The following is a 26,680-nucleotide window of genomic DNA, read 5'->3' as shown; positions in this document are numbered from 1 at the left end:
ATGTGGAGCAATTGGAGCTCTCATAAACTGCTCTTGGGAGTATAAACTGGTGCAGCCACTTTGAAAAAGAAGTTTGGCAATTACAAAGTAGAAGATAGGAAAGTCCACTCCCAGGTATGTTCCCTAGATAAACTTATGCCCATGCACACTAAGATCCATATACAAAGATATCGATATTGACATTGTTCTTGATGATCCTCACTCGTCTATCTACACTAGTGTGGATAAAAACAATCATAGTGTGTTCATAAATTTGAATATTAATCAAATATCATAAATTTGAATAATAAAGGAATTAGAATTTTTTACTTTAAAATGATTAATTTTATGTTAAGTGAATTTCACCTCAATTAAGAAAAAAAGAATAAATGAATCTCAAATAATTGAGGAATATGAATGAATTATTGATAGCTAATAGGTAGTTCAGTTCCATTTATTTATTTATTTTTTAATTGAATTTAAATTCTTTTAAAGTTTAAAAAAGTTTTTAAAAAGATTTTATTTGTTTTTATTTTTAGAGAGAAGGAAAAGGAGAAAGAGGGGTAGAGGAACATCAATGTGTGGTTGCGTCATGTGTGCCCCCCGGCTGGGGGCCTGGCCGGCAATCCAGGCCTGTGCCTCCACTGGGAATTGAACCAGTGACCTTTCGGTTTGCAGGCCGGCACTCAGTCCACTGAGCCATACCAGCCAGGGAGGTTCCATTTATTTAAAGTTCAGAGACATTGTAGAAATAAACTGTGTTATTAGGGATGTCTGTTTATTTGCTAAAATGATAAAGATGAATAAGGAAATAATAATCATAAAAGTCAGTGTAGTGGTATCTCTGGGAAGAAAGAAGAGGGTTATACACAGGGAGAAAAACACATGGGGTCTTATAAAGTGGTAATAGTGTTCTATTTCTTCAGTTGAAGTGTTGAGTTGTTTTGACTTACAGTGTTGGGTGGTTGTTTTTTTATAGTTATTTATTATACATATGTTTTGTGCAGTTTTCTGAAAGTATGTTATATATTACACTTTTAAATAAAGTGAGAAGTGTTTATTTTTATCTTCCTTATGTTCTATTATTTTCACTGAACAGATGCAAATTTGTGCCCATATTGATGTCTTATTCCTAAATAACTTGAGTGGGTGTTTCTACAGAACTGTGTTTCTGTTAATTCTGCAAAATGTTCATGTGTCGGGAAAGTAAGGTACCAGAAGCATCTGTTACTTGTAGAGCCTGTTTTGTGGGAGTATTATTTTTGACTTGTTTTCATGGAACTTGGTGACCTCCAAGGTTTCTTCTAGCTCTAACCAAGGTGAGCCTACTTTATGTGCTATTCCATAATTATGGTAATATTAATAGGAATCCTTTGCTGTCAATAGACATATTTTAATTAAACTTGCATTTACCTTACATAAACTGAGAGCTCCAGCTTGCACCTGTTTGTCCCTCATCCCCTGGAACATACAGAGCATGGTGAGGTAGCGTACAGGGCGTTTGAATGTCAGGTGGGTAGTTGGACTAGATGACCCTACAGAAAGTTCTTTCAGCCTTGACATTCAAGTCTATGAATACCATTTGATTAGTATTAATAAATGAATTTCTTCAGTAAACTAATTTCTGCTCACTTCCAGGGATATACCAATGAAATATGCAATGTGTTCTCATAGGCTTCCTTGGGAACTTAGAAAAATTAAGGAGTCTGGCCTAGTTGTGAAACATCTTCTAAAAAGTAGGTAACTTTAAAACAAAACAAAACTTACTTGATCACCCGTTGTGGTAACCAGGACACCAACCCCTTACTCTGGTAATTGATAATTTAAAGAAAAGAATTAAGCATTTATCCTGCCTTTCTAAGGGTTCCTCAGAAAATTAAAAGTAGAACTACCATATGATCCAGCAGTTCTATTTTTGGGTATTTATCCAAAAGAAATGAAATCACTATCTCAAAAAGATATCTCACCTATGTGTCATTACAGCATTATTTACAGTAGCCAAAACATGGACAAAACCTAAGTGGTCTATCAATGAATGAAAGGATAAAGAAAGTGTGTGTGTGTGTGTGTGTGTGTGTGTGTGTGTGTGTGTGTGTAATGGAGTATTATTCAGCCATAAAAATGAAGGAAATCCTGCTATTTGCAACAACATGGATGGACCTGGAGAATATTATATTAAGCGAAATCAGTCAGAGAAAGACACATAGTGTATGATCTCACTTATTGTGGAATCTTAAAAAAACAGCCTAAACTCATAGATCAAGAAAACAGATTGGTAGTTGCCAGAGGTGTGGAGTTTAGGGGTGGGTGAAATCCGTGAAGGTAATGAAGAGGCACAGACTTCCAGTTTTAAGAGAAGTCCTGGGGATGTAGTGTAAATCATGGTGACTATAGTTAACAATATTCTGGATTTGAAAGTTGCTAAAGGATCTTAAAAGTTCCCATCATATTCACACAAAAAATTGTAACTGTCCTGTTTTTTCTGTATAGACTTTATTTCACTGTAGCGTAAGAGCCCTAGTTGATGAGGGGAATTCTAGCCAACAAATGTAGGAAAAATGACAGAATTAGAAAGTCATCACTATACAACTTTTATGGGGAATCATTTATTTTTAAGGATCATTAATCGATGAAAGCGGCTTTAACCTTTATCGTACCATGGGGAACACCCGGGTTTCCTTGGAGAGTTGGGGAAATATTGTGTTATGATAACTGAAAAATTTCCTGAGCAGTGTTTTAAAAGCATGTGACTTAATATGCTATACTATGAAATGTTACCTGAAAAATAGCCTGGAGTACAAAAACAATATGGCTGTGGTTGCCAGAGAGATTTGGGGGCATATAAATATTATGCTACTTAAAACATGATGGTTGTCAATGGTTTTTCTTAGAATGTAAAATGAAGCAGAAAATAACTTCATTAGATACCCTGACTGGGAGGGGGATGGGACAAACAGGGGAAACAGATGGGAGCAATTAATGACATCCTTGGAACTGTTGAGTAGGACATTCTTTTGGGCTGTTTGGCTGATGTTTGGCAGTTTCTAGGGTATGATAGACTGAAGCTGCCTCTGTCATCCAGTTTCACAAGGATTTCTAAATAGTGTATGTTTTGGCAACACTAAAGAATAAAATAAGTTTTAAACATTTATTTTTAGATCATTCTCTACTAGAATGTTAGAATGGGCTAGAGAAAACAGAACTTGTAGTCTATAGATAAATTTATACTTAAGCAATCTGATTTATATATATAAATATATTTAGATATATTGAGATATTTTTTAGAGAAGGATATGACATTTGTAGAACTTTTGACATTTTCAAGATTTGGGTGGCTCAGAATCAAATCATTGTGTGACTGGCAATGAAGGGCATGTTAGAGTGTTAGAGAATGGTTTAATATCAGTTAAAGATTATATAGTTGAGTTGTAACTGTTGACGAAGGACTTCCAGTGCTTGAGTAATATAGAGCAAGATTTGCATTGTCACAGGATGGTTTTTTCCTCGGGGGAGCAGATGTTATCTGATCCCTGACTACACTGGCAGATAGAGTTTACGATTTACTAATTTTACCCAAGATTGCATTAATAGCCACACTGTTGCACAAAAGGTGTAGGGTTGCATGGCAATTGCAATAAAAACTGCCTCAATCTTCAGACTTCAGGAGTACTATACTATTAAAAAATTGGTTAAACTCACCCTATAAGATATGATTTGTTTCTTTAGAGACTGTCAATAAGAGATTCAGCTACTATTCTCCATGTTTGCCTTTGCATCATTGTCATTCATCATCATTAGGCAACAGCAGTAATATTTCTGTGCAGTTGATTGATTAATGGGCTAGACATACTAACTGGCTAATAAATATTTCACGATTGCTTTCCATGTGTTTAGCATGCTAAGTACTACATGGAATAGGAGTCTTACCAGCGTATTTATTATGAATGGTCACTGGTTAGACATTACATGTCATATATCAATAGTAATAAAGTATCAAAGCTTATGAATGCTCTACTTTTTCTGAAAAAGTATATTGAGCATATTCAATCAAGGTCACTTGTATAATAACATCCCTTTCATTTTTGATCTCTAGGTTTTTTTTCCTTTAAATTTCACTGAGGTAAAATATACTCACTAGCTTTTATTCTTTCTTTATTTTTTAAAAAAATATTTTATTTATTTATTTTTAGAGAGAAGAAAGGGAGGGAGAAGGAGAGGGAGAGGAACATTGATATGGGAGAGAAACATGGGTTGGTTGCCTCTTGCACACCCCCAACAGGGGACCTGGCCCACAACCCAGGCATGTGCCCTGACTGGGAATTGAACCAGTGACTTCTCCATTTTCTAGATGACATCCACCCCCCTGAGCTACATGAGTCAGGGCTTATTATACTTTCTCTAGTAGGAGAGAGTTTAGTGGAATTGTAGCTACCATAGCTGAAAATTGTGCATAATCCCAGGTATATCCATGGGGGTGTGTCATATACTTATGTGAGTTTTATTTTTCTGTGTACAGTATCATGGAGGAACAAAGGTGGAAAACTGCTGCTGTAGAGAGATCATTAAAAAATACTTTAAGAAGTTTTAAATTGAAGAGCTCTAATAAATACTAACTTTATATTAGGAATTTGGAGAAAGAATGCTATTATTGTAGGTAGGACTAGTAGAAAGAGGTTTTATGTAGGAAGTAGGACTTGGAATGATAGATGTAAGGAAAAGGAAAATGCTTTGGGTGGGCACAGTTGTGGGGAGAAAGAAAAATGTGCCTTGTGGAATGAATGGCATGAGCCAGTCCCTGGGGGCCTGTGAGGAGAGGAGCAGTCACATTGGGAGTGGTTGGCACTAAGCTTAAATAGGTAGGTTGGACCAGGTGATGAAAGCCCTTGAGAGCCAGGTAGAGGAATTTGGAATTGGGCAGCAGAGAAGCTGTGCAGTTCTTGAGCAGCAGAATAATAAAGTGAATGTGGTTTTTCAGGAAGATTCACAGCCAAATATGGGATGAAACATGTGCTAGTGAAGAAGAGTGAGCTGTGTGTCATACCATCCAGATTCATTTTCTGTCCATGTGGATTTGTGTCCAGTTGATTCCTTGTAGGTAAAAAATGTTTACGGCAAACTGTTTGCCTTGGAAAAATTGCTGTGCAGTATACAGTGGGCTTTTACTTTTATTTCTGCAGTGGAGCAGAAATAGATAAAGAAAGCAGTTCTTGGACCTTATCCAAGGGTGTTCAGTATCTGAACATATCAAAAGGAGTTGCTTGTGAGGTAGTTTTGTGGCATGAACTCTTCAAAAAGGGCATAATACTCTTTGTCCCATGTCAGGCAAATGACAGTTTCCTTTAGAACTGTAAAGTGCTGCCATTTTCTGTCTCAGTGCTGCTCTTCTGAACAGGCTGGCTGAAGTCATCAAAACTTGGACTGATTCACCACTTGGACTGTTTCTGAAACATACCGTAATGTCTAGGCCTATTGAATAAAAGGATGTTCTTAAAATACTCTGGAAGTGTGTATGTACTATTGTCAATCTACATGATAGCTATTAATCATATATTGTAGGGAATTGTTTTGTTTTAACCCTTAAGCTTTATTAGTCAAGCATAATTACAGTATGTATTTGTGTGATTTTACTTTGATTGATATTCCCATACAAAGAAGAGGGTTGAAAAGGATTAAAACATGTTTACATTGAGTTTAGATCTCTTTTGGCTTAAAGTAGTAGTGTTGTGTTTTTAGATTACCAATCTTCACATTTAGCTTTTTCTTTGCTTATGATCTTTAACATTCCAGATAATTTGTGATGAAATTTGTAAATATTTTTAGACATTCTTTTGTGAAAGTGCCCAGAATATAATGTTTTAGAATTAATTCTTGGATCGTACCATTCAGTGCACTTTGCTTGTCCGGGGCCAATGTGTGAATCTGATGTTTCAGGTTTTTTTTACATGAGTTTTTTGTGGTCCTTTCTATTGGCTATCTTAAGAGATTTTTTTTACTTCTCCCCTGAGGACATTTTTTCATTGATTTTAGAGAGAGGAGGGCGGAGAGAGAGAGAGAGAGAGAGAGCAATGTGAGGAACATCAATTGGTTGCCCCTTTGTAGGCTCCCTGACCACGGATGGAACCGCAGCCTAGGTACATGCCCCGACCAGGAATTGAAACTGCAACCTTTTGGTGTATGGGATGACACTCCAACCAACTGAGCCACACTGGTCAGGGCAAGAGACTTTTGTCTCTTCACATAGATAACCAAATTTCTGTGAGATAAACATTTACATCTGCTAGCTGACTTGCTGCATTTGTGATCTAGAGTAAGCACTCAAAACTTTACATAGTTTACCTTTGAACTTGTCACCTTAAACATATTTGGGTACAACTGGTTTTCCACAGATTTTCTCACACGAAGATGATTTATTACATTTTGAGTCTTCTCAATGATGAACTCTGGGTCATTTTAATAACTTGCAGAACAACTTGGCAGAAATTTAATCCTTAGTTTACTTTATGTACCCTTCATGATAAAGAAATAAAACTTTAAACATGTAATAATTTAGTTCCTGTGTTTATGGAGTAATCAAAATCATTTTAAAAAAGAACTCAAGAGGAACTCACATTTATTGAGTACCTATTATTGGGCCAGGTATTTATATATTTTCATTTTTGCATGTAATTCTAAGAACACCAACCTCAAGGTATTATGTTACATGTTACATATAAGAAAACTGAGATTTGACCAGCTTAAATTCACTCAAAGTTGCTCAGCTAGTAAGTGGCAGGACATGTTTCTTACTGGTGGTCTCCTGGCTTCCAAGTCAATGTTCTTTCCACAGTCTGACCTTTCAAGAAGTCATGTAGTCTAACCCTTTCTCTCCAGGCAGTACTGACTTTATACTGCTCCTAGAGGATAACAGTTTACACTTCTAAGTATTTCCAAAGAAGGAATATTACAGATATACTTTGTGATGTATTACAGTATCTTGTGATTCTTATGCTGTAAGGAAGTTAAAATCATAGCATTTTAAAGTTAAAAGAGATTACAGAGATTATTTAACCCAACTGCTGTATTTTTTAAAAAAGGTTTTATTTATTTTTAGAGAGAGGGGAAGGGAGGGAGAAAGACAGGGAGAAAAACATCAATGTGTGAGAGATGCGTAGATTGGTTGTCTCTCACATGCCTCCAGCTGAGGACCTAGCCCACAACTCAGGCATGTGCTCTGACTGGGACTTGAAGGAGCAACCTTTAGGTTTGCAGGCTGGCACTCAGTCCACTGAGCCACACCAGCCAGGGCTGTATTTTATAGATGAATTGAGGTGATTGGCTGTCCCAACTCTACCCTGCAAAAATGAAGAGACACTATAAAATTAGACCACAAGTATTTCTTTATTATCTTGACATAGGTCCAGTCTGAAATTAAGAAGTTCTCAAGGTTTAAAATATTTTCCACATTTCTTGAAAATGTTCTTTTCTTAGTAGAAGCAGAAACCAAACAAACATAAAAACAGCTGCATTTCTTGAATGCCTTTATGAGCTGGGTATTTTGCATTGTGTTATTTATCCACCTTATCTTGGAGATAAGGAAGCTAAAACTCATAGAAGCTCAGTAACTTGTTGAAAGTTACTCAGTACATAAATGGCAGATGTAGGGTTCAAACCCTGAAACTATTGCTCCCAGGCCGGTGTTCATTCCAATTGTTAAGACTCTTTGTCACCCTTCAATATAAGATTTTTTTTTAATGTCATAGTTATTGTGAGGCTTAAATGAGTGAGATAATATATGTGAAAGTATCTGGGAGAAAAAGACATTTTGTGATAATTAGCTTCTTTCCTTAGCTTTTTTCCTTAATCATTTTCTTTAAATAAACTCAGGTACCTTTTAAAGCTTTTTTCACATAAAAATTTACCTTAATTTATTGTCTTCTATGGTAAGACCTCTTTTTTTTTTAAAGAGCCATACTTCTTATTTTTATTTACTGCTTTTTCTGTACATATCAAGAAGGCCATGTGATTTTTATCCATCTTACTCTGTAAGATAGTCTCTGGTCTACTACATGAACACAGATTTTTCTGATCTTTGAATTTCTAGGATAAACCCTACTTGGTTATGATTTGAAAAAGAAAGTACAGTGCTGAATTCAGTTTGCTAATGTTTTAAAGGATTTTGTTTCTTTGTTCATGAGGGATCTTAATCTATAATTTTTTTTTGTTCTCTTACCCAGTTTTGATATCAAGGTTATTTTGACCTCATAAAATAAGATCTTTCTCTAGTCTTTGAAACAGTTTATATAAGGTAAAGATTATTTGTTCTTCAAAGTTTGACAAAACTTGTATCTACAACTGTCTAGGTCTGGTGACTTTTGGAAGAAGGAATTTGATCACACATTATCATCTAATAAAGATCTGAAGTGAATTTTGAGTCAACTTTGATAATTCAATACTTTTCTAGAAAGTTATCCATTTCATCTGTCCTTCTTTGTTCAGTATTATTTATTTCTGCCTTTTTTCTTCTTATCACACTTTTGGAGATATGTTTTACTAGTTTTTTCCCAAAGATCTATTTCATTAAATCTTTCTCTCATATTTATTATTTTTTTATTGCTTGATATTTCAATACTTCAAGTTTATGTTTAGTCTTTCTTGTTTCTAAATAAATATCTTTTAGGCTCTTAATTTTTCTCTAAGTCCTACTATAAGTTTGGAAACAGCTATAGGTAATTTAATAGTTTTTCAACCTTAAATATTTCGTGATTTCGGTTGTAAATTTCTGTTTCACCATATGCATTATTTAGGATGTATTAAACATTTTAAAATTCTTTTTTTACTATCTTTTTATTGTTATATTTCTAATTTAACTGCCTTGTGCTCAAAAGACAATGGTTGGTATAATATCAGTTCTTGGAATTTATTTTGCCACATAATAAGTGGTCCATTTGGTAAGTGTAATATGCATGCTTGAAAAGAAAGTATATTCTCCCTTGTTTTTAGGTATAAAGTTCTTTGTTATCAATTAGGTCAACATGTAAGTATTACTTTTATAGTCTTACCATTTTGTCTATTTGAACTTTCAGTTTATGTTGAGTATGTCAAAATCTCCTATAATAACTGTAGATTTGTGAATTTTCCATGTAATTGTCAGTTTTAAACATATTTCAAAGCATATTATTTCATGGCTACAAGTTTTGATTTTCCTGGGTCTTAAGTTCTGTTAATTACTTTGTTGTTTATTCTTTTTTAGAATGACTGTTGATTGATGTTAGCCTATTTGAATCCTCAGATTTTTTTTTAAACCACATCTAGTTTTTGGCAGTTTTCTTCATAAGTAAAAATGTTCTCTTATTGTGTTTATTCCACTTCATTTTGTGTTTACGTATTTACACCTCTAACTCGTTCAATACCTTCTGCTATAGAACAGTGATTGTCAAGTTTTTCAGCATAAGTACCTTCAAATAATAATAGTGAGTCTTTATTATTACTAGATTAAGAAAACATAAGAAGCAATGAATTTTTAATGTTTTAAAATACACTTATTAGGCATAACAGAGGTAACATACATTTGAAAACTACTAGTGTCTATAAGATACACTTGCTTATACATTCATCTGTTTCTGCTATAACCCAGGCATGAGATGAAGGAAGGGCTGTAGTTGCTAAGGGACAGGTGGGTAGCAGGTTCTTGACTGAACCTTGCAGGCTCAGAATGTCCTCTTCCTTCACAGATGCTGGATTAGAACAGGAGGTAAAGGAAGTGGGGAGAAAGAGTAGGACCCAGGCACTCAGGTTTTAAAGGATTAAATGGTTGTGACTCATACTCTACCTTTCAAATAAGCTGCCTACCAAGACTTGAGGAACTTGTAGCTTTGGGCAGCAGTGACACTTTGACCTCTCTTACTCCCATCATTCTACTTCTCCTTTTATTGTCTCTCGGGTCTGGCAGAACTTGTTTTGTCTAAAGGTGAAGTCAAAACTGGCTGTGTAATCTCCTAATATCATCTGAAATAAAAGGATTTAGTGAGCCTGTGTTTGTATGTGTTTTAGCTTTGTTATCTCAAAAGTACCTGTCCTAGCAAAAAGACTTTTGCATTGCCCTTACAGGGTTTTTAGTGTTTTCTATGTGACTCATTGTGGTTTTCAATTTTAGTTTTGGGTATGCACGTGTGGTGTCCTATGCCATCACTGAGTTAGGACAGGGTAAGAAATTATTTATGGATGAGACCTTTAGGATCTTTAAATCTAGGAGCATGGGGTTGGAACAACATGTTTTAGTGTTATCACAGTGTACACACAGAGCTGGTGCTTTGTACTCGCTACCTGAGCTAGATTAAAGCGGGTCATTGTACTCTGTGTTCCTGACTCCCTTCTAAAAACTGTAACTACTTATGGCCTTCACTCAGGTTTCTAGATGACTAATGGCTGAGGATCCTTGACCTTTCTCAAAATGGCAATGCCAGGAGCAGAACATGTTGACTAGTACTGGGATGCCACAGGATGAATTTACTTTTGCTATTTCAAAGTAAAATTTGTGTCAAATGGCAAGTATATTAAAAAACACCCACTTTATTTTTACATATCTCCCTAGTCTTTTGAAATGCTCACGTGTATTATTTTTATTATTTTTTAATCACTTGTATAAACACGATAAGACCTGAGGATGGAACAAGTGATCATAGAGGCAGTACTTCCTATGAGGGAAACTAGAAAGGCTGACCTGTCAGTTGCTGGTGCTAGAAATTTCATTGGAGCTCAGTCTTATGGTTGACAATTTAAATACTTAAATAATTAGTGATGGGAGAATTTTTGAAGCTTCAGGAGTCATTTTCACTTATCAGACCTTTGACTGAGGGTAGACTCTAACTATGGGAAAGCAGAGACCGTTTGAGGGCCTGCCCCTTCCCCCCATCCCCTGGCCTCTCACTCAGGCCTTATACTTATGAAGGGACCAGACTTTAATATTATCTTCAAATGATACCATATATGTAGCCATAGAGAAAAAGAGTGAGTCTTAAAGGAAGATGTTTGTCATACAATTAAAATGATTAAATGTAAACCATTAAGTACACCACCATATTTATGATCCTGTTTTGGCACTTCTTAAATATGATGGGCTTCGTAAACATGTACTGTATTTTTAGGACTATAAGATGCCCTGGACCATAAGACATACCCAGGCTTTAGAGGAGGAAAAGAGGAAAAAAAATTTTGAAGCAAAAAATGTGGTAAAATATTTAATAACCTGTGACCTCGCTCCACCGCCACCCCCTGCCCTCCTGCCCAGCTAGCCAGGCAAGCTACATTTGGACTATAAGATGCACCCCCATATCCCCCCATCTTTGGGGGAAAAGTTGCATTTTATAGTCTGAAAAATACGGTAAGTGGTCTGGGCCTTTCTTGATGTCTGAGAGACCCTGTGCAGATGGGAAGGAAGGGAAAGTCTCAATAAGGGTTATGAAGAAAGCAGGATTAGCCCTGAAAGTTAATTTTGCCTGCCTGGTCCCGTGGGGTTAGAAATGGAGGTGTGGGTTCATTGGCCACAGCAGGGAAAGCCTCACCTTCCAGCTGATGTGTTCTTTCTTTTTTTACCTCTTTACTTCCAGTCTCCCAGGTGTTGTCTGTGCTTTGTGTGACAGGATATGCTTGTGACCTAACCAAGTTTCTTGAAAGAACAGGTCCCAAGATGTAAATACCTGCTGCTTTGAGTGTGCTCCAGGGTAACCTGATGTCTGTGAAATCAGATTTTCAGGTGTTCTATTCCATGGCACTGTAGTCTTTAGCAAAAGAGAATGCATTTTGTGTGTGTGTGTGTGTATGTGTGTGAGACGGGATTGATAACGTAAATGGCTATACTGTCTAAGGTCAGGTTTTTATTAAAACAGTGAATTTGATATAGGATAATTGCTCCCACTGCCAACATGTTTTTGGGGGTGGACTGAAAGTTTAACTTGTTGGCTGTTTTAGAAAGCTTTTCCGTTTTAAATTATGGAGCAGGGTTATATCTAAATAAGCCAATGAGACTGTCTCCTTCATGTTGTTTTGTCCAAAGCTTTCTACTTTCCTTGGCAAAATCACTGAGCTGGGATATGATGATTGATTTTTATGGAAGCAGACTGAGATTACTTGGCTTCAGGGTGAGTGAGTTACCTGTACTTTGCCATGGTAGACTGCCCTTCCTAGTTAAGCCAGGACTATTACTAATGCAAATATCATTTTTTACAGAAAGAACTCCTGTGGTGGTGGGGAGAAGGAGGGAGGTAGAGAGAGAGAAGAGAGAGAGAGAGAGAGAGAGAGAGAGAGAGAATATTATTCCATTGGAAAAATAACTTGAAGAGATGCTGTGGAGAGAATCATCTTTACAACTAGGTCTAAGCTTCTGAGAGCAGGAGCAGCATTGCCTTTACTTCCCAGAACTTTCATAGTCTTTCAGTTAAAAATGACTACTCCCACTTTTATGTTCCTCCTGCGCATGCTGGATATACTTCTAAATTTTAATCTGTATTTGTTTACATGTGTGTCTCCTCTTACCAAGGCAGTAACCCCCTTAAAGCTAGGGGTTAAAAAAAAACTATTCTTAGGACTCATATAGCATGTAGTAGGTACTCAATATATTAGATGAGCAAATATATCTAAGGATTAAATTCACTTCTGGATGCAGTCTAGAAGAATGTTTTAAAATGACTTGTGGCAATCAATCTTTATTATCTCTGGATTTATTTTCCCCTTATTTTCCTTCAATAAAAAATTCAGCATAAGCTTAAGTTTATTGATTAGTGATCATTGAAGTCACATGGAACCGAATTTAGAACCTTTATATCTCTTAAGTTGTATCAAGTTATATCATGTGGTAATTCTGGGAAGAATGAATTACTGGATTATGAGCGAACATATTTTGGGTCCCCTGAGGCTGTCATTGGTCCATTGATCTAAACCATAAGAATTTTCTATTAATTTAGGTTGAAGACTAAAAGGCAGAGGGAAGCCTTAACCTGTGCTAAATTGATTGATTTAAAGTACCAATATCATTAGTATTATTATTTTAGTATAGTCAAGATATATTATTACTTAGGAAATAGATCTTAGCCATACTGTCATACTCTAAAATGCTTTTTTAAAGAATTTAGATTTTTATTAAACAGTAGGTCACTTTACGAAGCAAGGCAGCTTGAATGTTTAAATAAAATCTCATTTTCCACAGACAACACAGACCCCTTCCTATTTCTGACTATTGGTTAGTCATGGTAGGATTTGTTTGGCTTTTATGAATGCCATTACAATTTTAATGTATAGATCAGATTCTTAACTGTAGAAAAAAATGGATGCGGTGTCAGTTTTGGCCCTATCATTTTAGTCCACATGGGATCCATTAGTGGAGAATCAAACTGATTCCTGCAAAGCTTTTCCATTTCATCTTTTTTTTTTTTTTTTTTTTTTTTGGTTTTCTTTCTCCATGATGACTATTTATTTTTTGTGTTTCTAAATAAGTGTTTTTGAAACACTTATGCATTAACTGGATCCTTGCAAACAGGTGCAGTGAAACAGTTGCATTCTATGATGCTTATGATGGTTTTGTTTGCCATAATGTCGTCAAGGTTCATGTTACCCAGAAATATAAAAAGTCACAAGTTTGTGACTTTTTAAAGTTAATTATTTTAGTGGGCCAGGTGATTTAATAATTGTACTTCTGAAAACTTATTCATTCATACAAATATTTATTGACCATTTATTATGTGTTAAGCATTCTAATCTGAGTTAATGAATAAGATAGACAAGGTCCTTGGCCCTGCTGAAGTTCTAGTCTTGTGGGAGATAGAGAAGATTAAACTGAGAGGATGTGATATGTCTCATGAGAACAAATTGGAGAGGTACTCATAGGTTTGGGATAGTTTCCTCAAGTAAGGGGCATTTAAATGGGAAGTCTAAGCCCTGGCTGGAGTAGCTCAGTGGATTGAGTGCAGGCTGTGAACCAAAGTGTTGCAGGTTCGATTCCCAGTCAGGGTACATGCCTGGGTTGCAGGCCAGGACCCCCAGCAACCGCACATTGATGTTTTTTTTCTCTCTCTCTCTCTCTATCTCCCTCCCTTCCCTCTCTAAAAATAAATAAATAATTTTTTTAAAAAAAGTGAAGTCTAAGAGAACAATTAGGGGTTAGTCAAGTAAAAGAGGGTTAGAGAGAAAGGTGTTTCAATTAGAGTGAATGGTTGTAAAAAACCTTGAAGCAACAGGTAAATGCTCTATAACAAGTGTTATTTAATGAGTGATTGGTTATTTCTAAAGGGCTTCTGAAATACTTCTCTTGAATATTTTCACGTTTTCATTTAAACATTTTAAAATCATGAGTTGCAAAGCATATATTTTTCTGCCATATTGTACATTGTATACATGTCTTAAATGTTTTCATGTAAATTTAACTTATTTAATTTATGGGAATTATCTGTCATAATCATTGGAAATCCAGTCCTCATTGTCTAATTGGACTGCCAGACCAAATTTAGTTTTTTTAAAATTTATCTTTAAAAAAGTTTATGCTTCAGCTCTAGGTGGTATGGCTCAGTGGATTAAGCACTGGCCTGCGAAGCAAAGGGTTGCTGGTTCAATTCCCAGTGTAGGGCACATGCCTGGGTTGCAGGCCAGGTCCCCCGTGGGGAGCACGTAAAAGGCAACCACACATTGACGTTTCTCTCCCTCTCTTTCTCCCTCCCTTCCCCTCTCTAAATATAAATAAATAAAATCTTTTAAAAAATCAAAATAAAAAAGTTCATGCTTCAGTTAATTATCTCTTAAAGATATTTAGGTAGTATGGGAAAATATATTTCTGTTTACCCACATAATTACTATTTTGTGTTTTTCATTTTTCCTCTGTAATTCTAAATTTCTACCTGGTATAATTTTCCTTCTTCCTGAAGGAAATTATTCTTTTAATATGTCTTATAGTTCAAGTAGTCTGGTGATAAATTCTTTTAGCTTTTATATATCTGACAAGTCTTTATTTTACCTTAAACTTTGAAATATATTTTCTTTGGGTATATATTTTTAGGTTGACAGATTTTTTTTTCCTTTAAATACTTTGCTCCACCATCTTCTGGCTTGCATTGTTTCCAAAGAGAAGTCTGTTGATAGTCTTTTCTTTATTACTTAATGCAGTGATTTTCAACCTTTTCATCTCATGGCACACATGAACTAATTACTAAAATTCTGTGGCTCACTAAAAAAATATTTATTGCCAATCTGACAGAAAAAGAGGTATCATTTTGATTCATTCATACCCGATGGCTATTGTTTTGTTGGCTATTGTCATTTTTAAAATTTGACAGACTAAGGGAAAATAGGCCAGGGCCCCTGACTGAATAGTCAGGTACTGCATATTTAAAAAATTTGTGATGCACCAGTTGAAAATCACCAACTTAATGGATACAGAGTGTTTTTCTGAGGTGATGAAAAAGTTTTGACAAAAGAGAGGTGGTGGTTGCTCAACATTTTGAATGCACTAAATGCCACTCAATTAATATCCTTTAAAAAATGACTAATTATGTGTTATGTGAATTTTCACCTCAATTAAAAAACTATATTGAGATCCAATTTTGGTCTGTCGTATTGGTGAAGATTCATAAGTTTTGATTATACACTGAGTTATTGAGACTGTGGGGAAGTGGGTACTCTAATTCACTGTGGTGGGAATGTAAATTAATCACTTCTGTGGAGGATGGCAACATGCCATTTGTCAAAACTAAAATGAGCCACTTTTGACTCAGCAGTTCTACTTCTAGATTGTACACTACAGATCTATGCATTTAAAAATGATATGTATTCAAGAGGATTCATTGCAGTAGGCTAATAAATTATGGGCTAGTTATGTAATTGTTTAAAAGAATGAGGAGGCTTTTTATGTATCTTTATTAGAACATGTCAATTGCAGAGAGAATGTGTAGTATGATACTGTCTGTATAAAAAATACAGAGGCCTATATTTTTGTCTTTGTATGCATAGTGTCTTTTTTTTTTTTTAATAATACAGATAACAGTGGTTGCAAGTATTTAGATGGAATTTGAATGCCTAGGAGATGGTGGAGGAAGATTTTTTTTTCACTGTATTCCCTTTTAATTTTATGTATATGTATATGTTTGTGTCATATATATGAGCATACATAGTATGTAATTTAAAGTTAGATAAAAATTTTAATTTGAAAATGAAAAAAGAAACAAATCCAGTCCTCTCTAAGAGTGATCAAAAGCCACATCAGTTCTCTGATCATACATAATAGATTATGTACTGCTTCATGGCTCTGATGTTTGATTTAGATTAGTAAAGTATGCATCTTGAGAGTTACAATAGTGTTTTTTGCATCTTTAATATCCATACCTATAGTGTTCAGTGCTTTTTATATAGTTGAAAATTGTATGTTGGTTTAACTTATTAAGAACACAGTACTGTTTTATACTTGTGGAATTTTACATTATTTCATTTGATCCTCAAAACAACCCTGTGAGTGAACTTTTATTTGCATGACACATTTTCCATGTTTTCAAATAAACATGTATAATTTTTTTGAAGTTATAAAAAGATAACATAATGGTCCTAGCTGGTGTAGCTCAGTGGATTGAGTGCCAGCCTGTGAACCAAAGGGTCACTGGTTCAATTCCCAGTCAGGGTACATGCCTGGGTTGTGGGCCAGGTCCCCCGGTAGGGGGCGTGCAAGAGGCAGCCACACATTGATATTTCTCTCCCTCTCTCTTGCCCTCCCTTTCTCTCTCTAAAATAAATAAATAAAATCTTTAAAAATAAAAAGAAAGTTAAGAAAAAATAAAATTATAAAATAATGGGTTTATTAGATATGAGATTAAAGGAGATGATCTATCAGGTCATTTCAACTCAAAATGAATGGATGAGTGAATGAGTACATTTTAGTAGTACAAGTGGATCCAGGAGAATACTTGGTTTATGCATTTTGGGTTCTTCTTTTAAATGAACCCTTCCCCTCCAAAAAGACCTCACTGTTGGCTGCCCAGATCATCTGTGTTATTAAACTATGTTAATATTAAGCTATTAATAATTGGTTCATTTATTAATGCCAATGACATTTTAATGAGCAACATAGTTTTCTAGAGCTGTTTTCAAACAGCCCAATGGGTTGTGTCAAATAAATCCATATAGCTACATGCATAAGAAATTTATGCATTACCTCAATTTTTCTTTGTGTTTCCTCCTGTTCCTTTGCTTCATCTAATTTTTAAATTTAACTCAACACAATGCTTTGGATTTTTTTTTAGATGCTAAATCTAAAATTTTGTCAAGGATTTCAGTTTTTTGTGTAGTGTCTTTTAATGGCAACGTGTGTTGGGTGAGGATTAAGGAAACAAAGGAGATACAGGGATATAGCAACCTGAAGTATCATATTTTGCTGTGTATAACACGTACCCACATTTTTGTGTACATAATACAAAGGATTACTATAACCATTATATCCATGACATGTAATCATTATACCTGTGTATAATGCACATCCAAATTTTCCCTAAAAAATGTAGGCAAAAACATGTGCATTATACATGACAAAAATACAGTAAAAGTTATAAAACATTTTCTTATCTTTTTTTTTGCCAGGAAATATCAAAGAACAAGGGCTTATTTAGTGCAGTAAATAATGAGTGAGTGATTGTGCTGCACTTAATGTAAATACAAGCTAAAAACTTCTATTGCAGATTGGTCTTGGCTATTTTCCATGTGGAGAAAAAAATGAATTTACATCCTATTACATTTTTTTGTAATTGCATGTGATATTCTGCTTGGTTCTGCCAGTGAATTAACTCCCTATTCCTCCCCACAGGGTCGAAAATGCTTGCACCAAGCTCGTCCAGGCAGCCCAGATGCTTCAGTCAGACCCTTACTCAGTGCCTGCTCGAGATTATCTAATTGATGGGTCAAGGGGCATCCTCTCCGGCACATCAGACCTGCTCCTCACCTTCGATGAAGCTGAGGTAGGCAATCTGAGGCCCAAGCAGACCTCTTTTACACAAAAGCCTAGCCTCAAAGATAATAATGGAGGATTGATGATTATTTAGAATGAGAGAATGTTGAACAGCTACACTTCTGAATTACTGTTTTTTATCTAATTCTTATTCACTCAGTTGACTACTTTGAACTATATTTCCAGGTTCGTAAAATTATTAGAGTTTGCAAAGGAATTCTGGAATATCTTACCGTGGCAGAAGTGGTAGAAACTATGGAAGATTTGGTCACTTACACAAAGAACCTTGGACCAGGTTAGTCATTTCCAATTTTTGTACTAAAATTTTTATGGATTGCTCATGTTTGATCAAGAGGAAAGCAGCATTACTATTTTTTATAGAAGATAGGTAATGGTGTATTGGGCTGTTAGGTGTCTCTACTCTGAGGATGGAGCTAACACTTTGCTTCTACTAAGGAGTTGCATTGTCTCAGTACGCTGAATCTGCTTTCTACAAATCCTGTCCCTGTCTAATGAATTAAACTAGATATTGCAAATATTGCTGGAGAATGTAGGAAATACTTTTCTATGACTGTAATGCTTAAGGCCACCCTGAACCCTGACCCCTCCATTCCATATTATACAGGATTCCTTCAGCGTCTGCCAGCTGGCCTGCAGCTCTTTATGACCTCTTAGCTTGCCAACTAGCCCGCCTACTATCATGGATTCATGCCCTAGCCCAAGGCTGGATAATGTAATCAGACCTAGAAGGAGAGAAGAGCTACTGTGGCTAAATCTGACTTTGAAATGATGGTTTAGTCATCTGAGAATTAAATATTCAAAATACATGAACAGTTACCAGGTTTTGATGTTATGGGCATATAACATGAACTTGAAGTTTCTTAGACTCTGAATGAGACCAATGACAAGACACATCAGATGTTTAACTGGTCACTATTTAAGGTCACTTGCCACCTTATAAAATGCGTTTGTCTTATGTAAAATGATTTTTAATTAACTGTATTTTAATGAGGTTCTGGTGTAGTCATTCTATACCTTATGACAGTGAAATATTTCTCTGAGCCATCATTGATGGTCACTGGGAGATAGATTTAGAGCAAGTACTCTTTTAACTTTCTCATAGCACTAAAAATGTTTCTTATTTCTTCAAATGAAATCTTATGCAGAATCCCAAAATATAAAAGACAAAGATGGAGCTACTCTGGATGAAAGAGGGATACCCCATCTTTTCTACCCATCTCCCTTTGGTACCCCTTAATAAATTGTGAAACTATAGGGTTGTCCTAAAGTTCTTTTGTTTTTTTCCATAAGATGGCTCTAGTAGCACTTAGTTGTCTTTTAACTTCATTTGAAACAATTTTGTTAAATTGTGACAGCTGTCATATCAGCGTGCAGTAAAAAAAAGCTTATTAAAATTGGTGATTTCTGTGTAGTCATTTTAATATTGAAGATGGAAAAAAATAAGCAACATTTTTGGCATATTATGCTTTATTATGTCAAGAAAGGTAAAAACACAACAGAAATCCAAAAGAAGATTTGTGCAGTGTATGGAGAGGGTGCTGTGACTGATTGAGTGTGGCTAAAGTGGTATGGGAAGCCTCATGCTGAAGATTTCTCCCTGGGCGATGGATACTCCATGGTTGGGTACACCAATTGAAGTTGACAGCAATCAAATTGAGACATTAATTGAAAATAACTTTATACCACGTGATAGATAGGAGACATACTCAAATATCCAAATTAATAAAGTTATTGGTGAAAATGAAAAGTGTGTCTTTTATTTTATGGAAAAAACTAAATGAATTTTTAAGCCAACCCAATACTTAAGAAATCAAATCTTAGAGGGTCACATAACCTTTGAATAATACCCAAAGTAAACAGAAAGTGCTTACAGGCTGATTCCAAAACACCAGATGCTTTCAAATGCTGTCATCACTATAATTATTTTTATAATATCTCTTATTTGTTTCTAATTATAAAAGTAGTACATTCTTATTATGGACAAATTGGAAAGTACAGAAAAACATAAAGATGAAAACAAAACACATTATTGTAATTCTTAACATTTTTTTCAGCCACTAGATCCTCAGCACCTGGCTCACATGAGATTCTTAGGTCCCTCAGCACAGGGGCCAGGTACATGGCATGAAACCTGTACACATGGTAGCCAGGCAAAATATTTTTACCCAACTCGTGAATTTATTTTCTACAAATATTTATTTACACACTTGGAATATCTTTTTGGATTTGTGAATGTACTTATGTGAAGAGTGAAAATTATGTCACATTTAGGATTTACATTTAATACATTACTTTTAATGAAAAGAATAGAGTTGCATTAAGTTATAACTGTCCTGTAAAACTTTTCTGTCATAAATGCTGGAGTTCAGTAGTTTCTAGTTTTTAAATAAGTGGGCTTTCACAGTAATTCATAATGGTTCTAGGCTCAGAAAGCCAGGCTCTGGGTCATTTCACTGCTCACCCTGCACAATGTATTTGATATGCTGCAGGTATGACTAAAATGGCCAAGATGATTGACGAGAGGCAGCAGGAACTGACTCACCAGGAGCACCGGGTGATGTTAGTGAACTCAATGAACACCGTGAAGGAGTTGTTGCCAGTTCTCATTTCAGGTATTTTCTGCCTATACTTGATCTTACAGGGAAGGAAAAAAATTAACATGTTCTAAACTCTGATGATCATTTTCTTTTGCTGCTTAGTTGCATAGCCTTCTGCCTGGGTACGAATGAGACCTGATGGATTGGGTATTACATGCAGGCTATAGCTGATTGGCTAAGAACCAGTATTTATCTTCTCTAATGCCCTTCTTGTCTTGCTCTTTGTTTGAAATTGTCCTTTCTGTTGCTGAGTTCTGATCTCCTGAAGCTCTAACTAGCCCTTTTTCTGGGAGCGAATCTCCTCTAGAAACTCTAGTGTTGGATGTATCGATTTTGACACCTTTATTTGTATTACAAAAAAAGCAATTAGGAGCTGGATTGGATATTATAGAGCACTATATGATAAGGAAGTGAACCCAGAGCCCTTTTCAGTGTTGTGTTAACACAGCACTTTTCTTTAAAAGACATTTAACTGTAGAGCTGGTGGTATGTGCCTGCTGGGACCACCTTTGTGTTGGGCAGAGCCCAGAAAGTCACCATGGTGACTGTTCTGTAAACTAGCAAAAGGAAGCTGCACTTATTGATTCTCTAGTATGTAGCAGACACCTCATGGTTTTTGTAAGTTATCTTAGTCAAGTTGTGGGTTAGTTAGTTTAACTCCCAGAGGGCAGCTTTATTTTAAATATCTTACGAAGCATGTCACTGTGACCCCGAGCTACTGCTTTCCTGCTTTGGCATTTCAAGTAGTATCTAAAAAAGAGATGTGTATGTAAGAGTTCCAAAAGCCTTGACATGAACTAGAAAACAAAATTTGTAAATAGAGTAAAAATTTGTAAACCAACTGAGCCACCTGGCCAGGCCTGTAAATAGAGTCTTATAATCTCCATGGGAAGTATGTTTTTGAGGTTAGCTGTTTGATGTGGCAGAAAAGTTGCTGGAAAGAGGATTTCTTTTCTAGCTGGGTAACTCAACAAAGTATTGATTACTCTCTGTTTTTCCACTTTTAATTATTTTATAGGAAGATAATCTTTTTCTCTAATGCTTCATATTATTATTATTCCTCCTCCTCCTCCCCCAGTTTTCCTTCCCCACTCTCCTTCTTTCCTTTTGGGGGTTAGAAAGTCCCGTGGTGAGAGAAATCATGGAGGATAAACTGAACACTTTGGGACCTTCCATTAGGACTGGGGACAGCAGGGTTCTCCAGTTACAGTTTTACTGACTGTTTTCATCTTGTCCCATTAGGCTTGTGTTGGGTGGGCACAGTGTTAGGGCTGGGATGCAAACTGACTTAGAAGGATATTGGATACTTTGTGATTGTAGATCCTCAGTATGTACATGATAAATTAGTTCCCTAGTCATGCTGTAGTGATGTCTCACACCTTCAGTTTTCATTACAATGAAGGTCGCTGATATTGGAACTTTATCGGCAGACTTGCAGTGTTTGTTTTCATATGTCTTTTTATACCGTAGAAGCCCAAAACAGGTGTTCAAGGTGTAGGACATTTTATGTGAATATTGTTATACAGCAGAATTCAATTCCAAGCTTAGTTTCTGATCTTTTGTTTATTTTTACAGCTATGAAGATTTTTGTAACAACTAAAAACTCAAAAAACCAAGGAATAGAAGAAGCTCTGAAAAATCGTAATTTTACTGTAGAAAAGATGAGTGCTGAAATTAATGAGATCATTCGTGTGTTACAACTCACTTCTTGGGATGAAGATGCCTGGGCCAGCAAGGTAAGTTTTATTGGAGGAAAAATGAGCAAAATCCCAAATTCTCCCGTCCTGGGAGTTTGATTGTCTCACATTTTATCTTATAACTATGTGTAGCATAAGACTACTCAGATATTATGAAGGTAATTTCTTGTTCACCTTCGTTTCATGGGTTACTACTTGCTCCTTTTGCAAATTCACTTTGTTCCAAGGCAGAACAATAAATAGGTATGTGGGGGTGAATGTTGGTTGAAGGCTGAAATATGTAGCTTTTCCTTCAGGCAGAGGTCTCACTGATGGGGCTGGTGGAGGGATTCTGGTGTGGCGTGTGCTTCCCTGGGTGGGAGCCCTGCCTTTTATGTGGGCAGTTGTTAGGCAAGTAAGAGACTTAACATGCCTGTGACTGAATTTTATGGAAAACTTTTCCTAAACCAACCTTTGACCCAGAGAAATCTACAGAGAAAACTCTTAGTATGTCTAGGTGTGTGCCTTCATCATTCCATTTTCCCTAAGGAAAGCTTAATTAAAATACTCGTTTTCACATTTGTTGGTTAGTTTGAGGAGTCTCTTCACTCTTTAGAATTTAGTCTAGAATTTCTTTTTAGATTCCAAAAGGGTTAGTGGATTCCTTCTAGAGCCCAACAGCAGTGGTTTTGTGTCACTGCTGCTCTGGTCTCCTTCTCCCTGTCTGGTGACAGCTTTGAGGGAACAGAGACACTTGGGCTTACACTTCTCCTGTAGGAGCCCAAGATGCAGGCAGTGAGGGAATCCCACTGTCTCCAGCATCCAGCTTCCCGACGTGTGACCCAGATGACCCAGATGTAGTCTCCAGGGTCACCTAGCAGGCTGGTAGTAGACTAAGGAGGGGATTTTGTATTATGGCTTCCATTTGGTGCCCAGTGGGGCTATTTGTCCTCTAGGTCACCTGAAAGGTAAGGTCAAAGCTGGGGCCTCATGTCACCAGCCCTCTCTAGTTGCCTAGAAAGTGAATCTAAATATGCGGAAGAAATTAGTTAGCTTACCTTAATTTTAGAATTGTTTCTAGAGGCACGGAGTTGTTGAACAAGTGTTATGACTATATTTTAAATCTGTATGGTAAAATCATTTTAAGTCTGATATTTTATTTAATTTTGCTTTTACATATTTGACAGCTTTCATTTCCCTGTTATGACTTCTTTATGCATCTTTTTTTGTTCTCTTGTTTGTTTTATTCTTTTTTCTCACGTTTAGAAGGTAAGCTTTCTCTTGCCCTCTAGTTTTTTTTTCTCACTTAAAAGAGAAAAAGCATGTCTGTGAGGTTTTTTGTGCTGTGTGCCATGCCTTACTCTGTGTGCCGGTGTGTACCACTGTGCTCGAATATGTGTCAGATTGTGGTTTAATGTGGGGCTCCAGGCTGTGCTGGGCAAACTGTTTGACTCGAGCTCATCCTGAGCTATTTCTTTGGAGAAAGCAAAAGAAAAGGCATTTCTATGGGATATAGACTTTCTATGCTTAGTGGGTGCTTTCATCTGTTTGAGCAGGCTCCTGAGAACTCTTCTGACCTAGTCACTCCCACTGGTTTCATTTGAGGGGCAGGCTTCCCCAGATAGCTGGGTGACCCCTAAAGTTACCTGTGGACCCTGCTTAGGAAATTTCCAGCTGATGTTATCTCTCTATTTGCCCCTACTACCAGTCTCCTTTGCGCAGGCTCTGGAATTTTGCTTTTGGAGATGGGTCATTGAAATTTTAAGCCATAATGAAAATGGGTAGGCAGAGAGTTTAGATGGGACAACTGTCCTTCACAATAATCGTAGTCTTCAAAATCAAAAGGAAAAATGTAAGGCATATCTAAAGTTTTTCCTAACTTCAGTCCATGGCTCACTGCATGTTCTGCTATTTAAGCTGTCAATCAGCTATAATTCTCCATGACCTCATGCTCCCCTAACCCAGTCTCTTTCTTTTCTTCTCTCTCCTTTGCTCCCAGCAGATGAGAAACAGTAAAAAGGAGAAGCAGGCATTGCAGCCTTAATGTTTATTTATTTTTGGAGGGGAAGAGTCACCCATCATTTATTAAATAAGTGTTACTGAGCTTTATTTTGTGTGTTGTCGAGAGTTACTTCTTTTAGAAAAATGTGCTCAGTTGAGGTTTTCAAGATGAGGATTAGGCCCTTGGGGGCGGGATACACTGTACGAGGAAGATGGACCTGGGCCCCACCAGGGTACATTCTTGTAGCTGTCTCAGTTTTATGCTGGTTTAGAAGGAACCAGACTATTAGGATGTTGCAAAACTATCAGCATAAAAGAAAGGAAATAAAATTATCTTGGCCAAAAGAAGCTCAAGTACATAATGGCATCAGAGAAAGCAAGAAATGTTTATTTTTAACTTCACTTTGCTTTTGTTATACATTCACCTGGTTCCAAAAGATCAATTGTTATAAAAAGATACACATGACAAATCTCACTCCTAATCCCATTCCCACCCACCTGACCTCCTCTTACCCACTCAGAGTAATACTTTTTATTAGTTACAAGACCTATTTAGAAAAAAGAAATTTTACATTGATAATGGAAATTGGTAGCTAGGGTTTTTTTTTTCTTTTTCCAGTTTTAGTAGGATTATTCATCTTGCATTGCTCAGTTGTAAGCAGTGAATCAATCAGACCCAGTGTCTGTCTGTGTCCCCGGCTTCCCATTCTGTTTAGTATTGTACATACAGTATCTTTTACCTCTTCTTGCCCCTGCCAATAAAGAATTAACTTTGTCTTACCATACTTGTTTCATGCTTCCCTTTTGGTGCAGTTTTCTTCTGGAAAGTGATGGTTCCTCTAGAAAAGTGGGGGATGAAAGTAAGTGGAAAAAATTCTTGGTAAAAGTGCATCTTGCTGAGTAAGTTAAGGTTTTAAAGAGGCAACGCAATAACTGATCATTTTACCTCTATACATACATTCAAATTGCAGATCTATAAACTTAAAAATACCTTGACTTTAAATACTTAATTAAAAATTTCCCCCTCTTTAAATCAATAATCATTTTATAAGTGATCATTAAAAATTAGTTTTTTTGTGGGAATACATTATGAAACAAAAGAATTTGTGAATTGATTCTGATTTAACCCCTTGTAATTTATATATATATATATATATATATATATATATATATATATATATACTTATGTTACTTGTATCTTGATGCGTGTTGAGAATCAAGGGGAAATGTGAAAAAACTTACAAGTGTTTTATTGCTAATAGTTTTTGAATCCATATTAGGCGCTCCTGCAACTGCATCTTGAGTCATTAGATACTGTTATTCAGGATTAGTTCCTGTGGTGGGTCTCCTACCACTGTGGGGCCTAGGCTGGTGGTGGTGAAGTGTAGTGACTGACTCAGATGTCTCAGATTAATCTGCTCTACCGAAGAAGGAAATATTGGTCAGAACATGCAGTCCTTTAATACTTGCCCTTACTGCAGACCATTGGGATTTTTTTCTCATTTTTGAAAAAATAAGGCTGTACATGAGGTTTTTATGAGGCTTCTAGTGTTTTATTTTAGTAGCTAATACAATGAAAGATTTATCTGTTAGAGTTTCAGATGAATAGTTAATACAGGTGTTTATGATATTTTATCCCTCTCTGTAAACAGGAGAAAAGCCCACAATGTTAAAGGAATTGATGTTTCCTTCTGATCCAAGTGATCTCATCTGAGATCTAGTTGGTGCATCTGGTTGTGTTTGGGTGGCAAAGAGTTTTAGAGCTGAGTATTCTTAGAAATGAGGAACCGAAACCTGGGAGGGTAACTTGCTTGAAGTCTTGGGGCTAGACACCTTCTGTCATCACTTAGATGTAGTTTGTAAGATTTTGTCCTACCACCCAATCTCTTCTTTCCAGAAATGTCTTTGTTTAAAACATTGATTTGGGGTTGGAAATGTGGTCAGGGGTAGAACAGAGTAGGAAGAATAGGCGGGGGGTGATGTTCCTGGGAAAAATGGAGAGTAGCTTGGGCAGTGAGAGAGAGGGGGTCCTGGTCCCGTAAGTACAGTTTTCAAGAGCCTGTGATTGCAGGACCTTACTTTTCCTCACAGTTCCTCTTGATTGCCTATAAAAGGAACTCAGTGGTTCCCAGTATTATTCTGTGTTACTTAGGTCTAACTTTATATCAAATTTCAGGACTGTTTCAGTTCCTGGGAGTGCATATAAAACAGAGTTCTTTTAGGTTGTTCTTCTACCTTTTGGTATGTGGCGGAGAATGCCAAAGCACTGTGGTTTTCATTTGTAACACAAACTCATTAGAGTTTTACAGTGAAAGGGGCTATAGGAGGAGAGGACCAGATCTGTGCCTGGTGTCACCAAAGCTACATGACTAGATCTGATCTATTATACACTCACTCTTAAAAAAAAAAAAAGGAACCAAAAAAAAACCCTAGAGAAGAGGTTGGTGGGGACTTTCTCT

The 26,680-nt window shown here is 36.3% G+C and overlaps 1 protein-coding gene across 2 annotated transcripts in view; it reads left to right on the top strand.

Annotated features, from left to right (window-relative positions):
* VCL (vinculin) overlaps positions 1 to 26,680 on the top strand; it is a 96,719-nt gene that overhangs the window by 37,605 nt on the left and 32,434 nt on the right. For both annotated transcript variants that reach the window (XM_028514085.2, XM_028514084.2), the window contains exons 3-6: positions 17,786 to 17,936; positions 18,113 to 18,221; positions 20,437 to 20,559; positions 22,120 to 22,280. In XM_028514085.2, the coding sequence (XP_028369886.1) occupies positions 17,786 to 17,936; positions 18,113 to 18,221; positions 20,437 to 20,559; positions 22,120 to 22,280 (544 nt within the window). The remainder of the gene's footprint in view (positions 1 to 17,785; positions 17,937 to 18,112; positions 18,222 to 20,436; positions 20,560 to 22,119; positions 22,281 to 26,680) is intronic.

Source organism: Phyllostomus discolor, chromosome 5, assembly GCF_004126475.2.
Source record: "Phyllostomus discolor isolate MPI-MPIP mPhyDis1 chromosome 5, mPhyDis1.pri.v3, whole genome shotgun sequence".
NCBI classification, from domain to species: Eukaryota; Metazoa; Chordata; class Mammalia; order Chiroptera; family Phyllostomidae; genus Phyllostomus; species Phyllostomus discolor.
The sequence above is the reverse complement of the archived record's forward strand: the minus strand, read 5'-3'. Positions and strand labels throughout refer to the sequence as shown.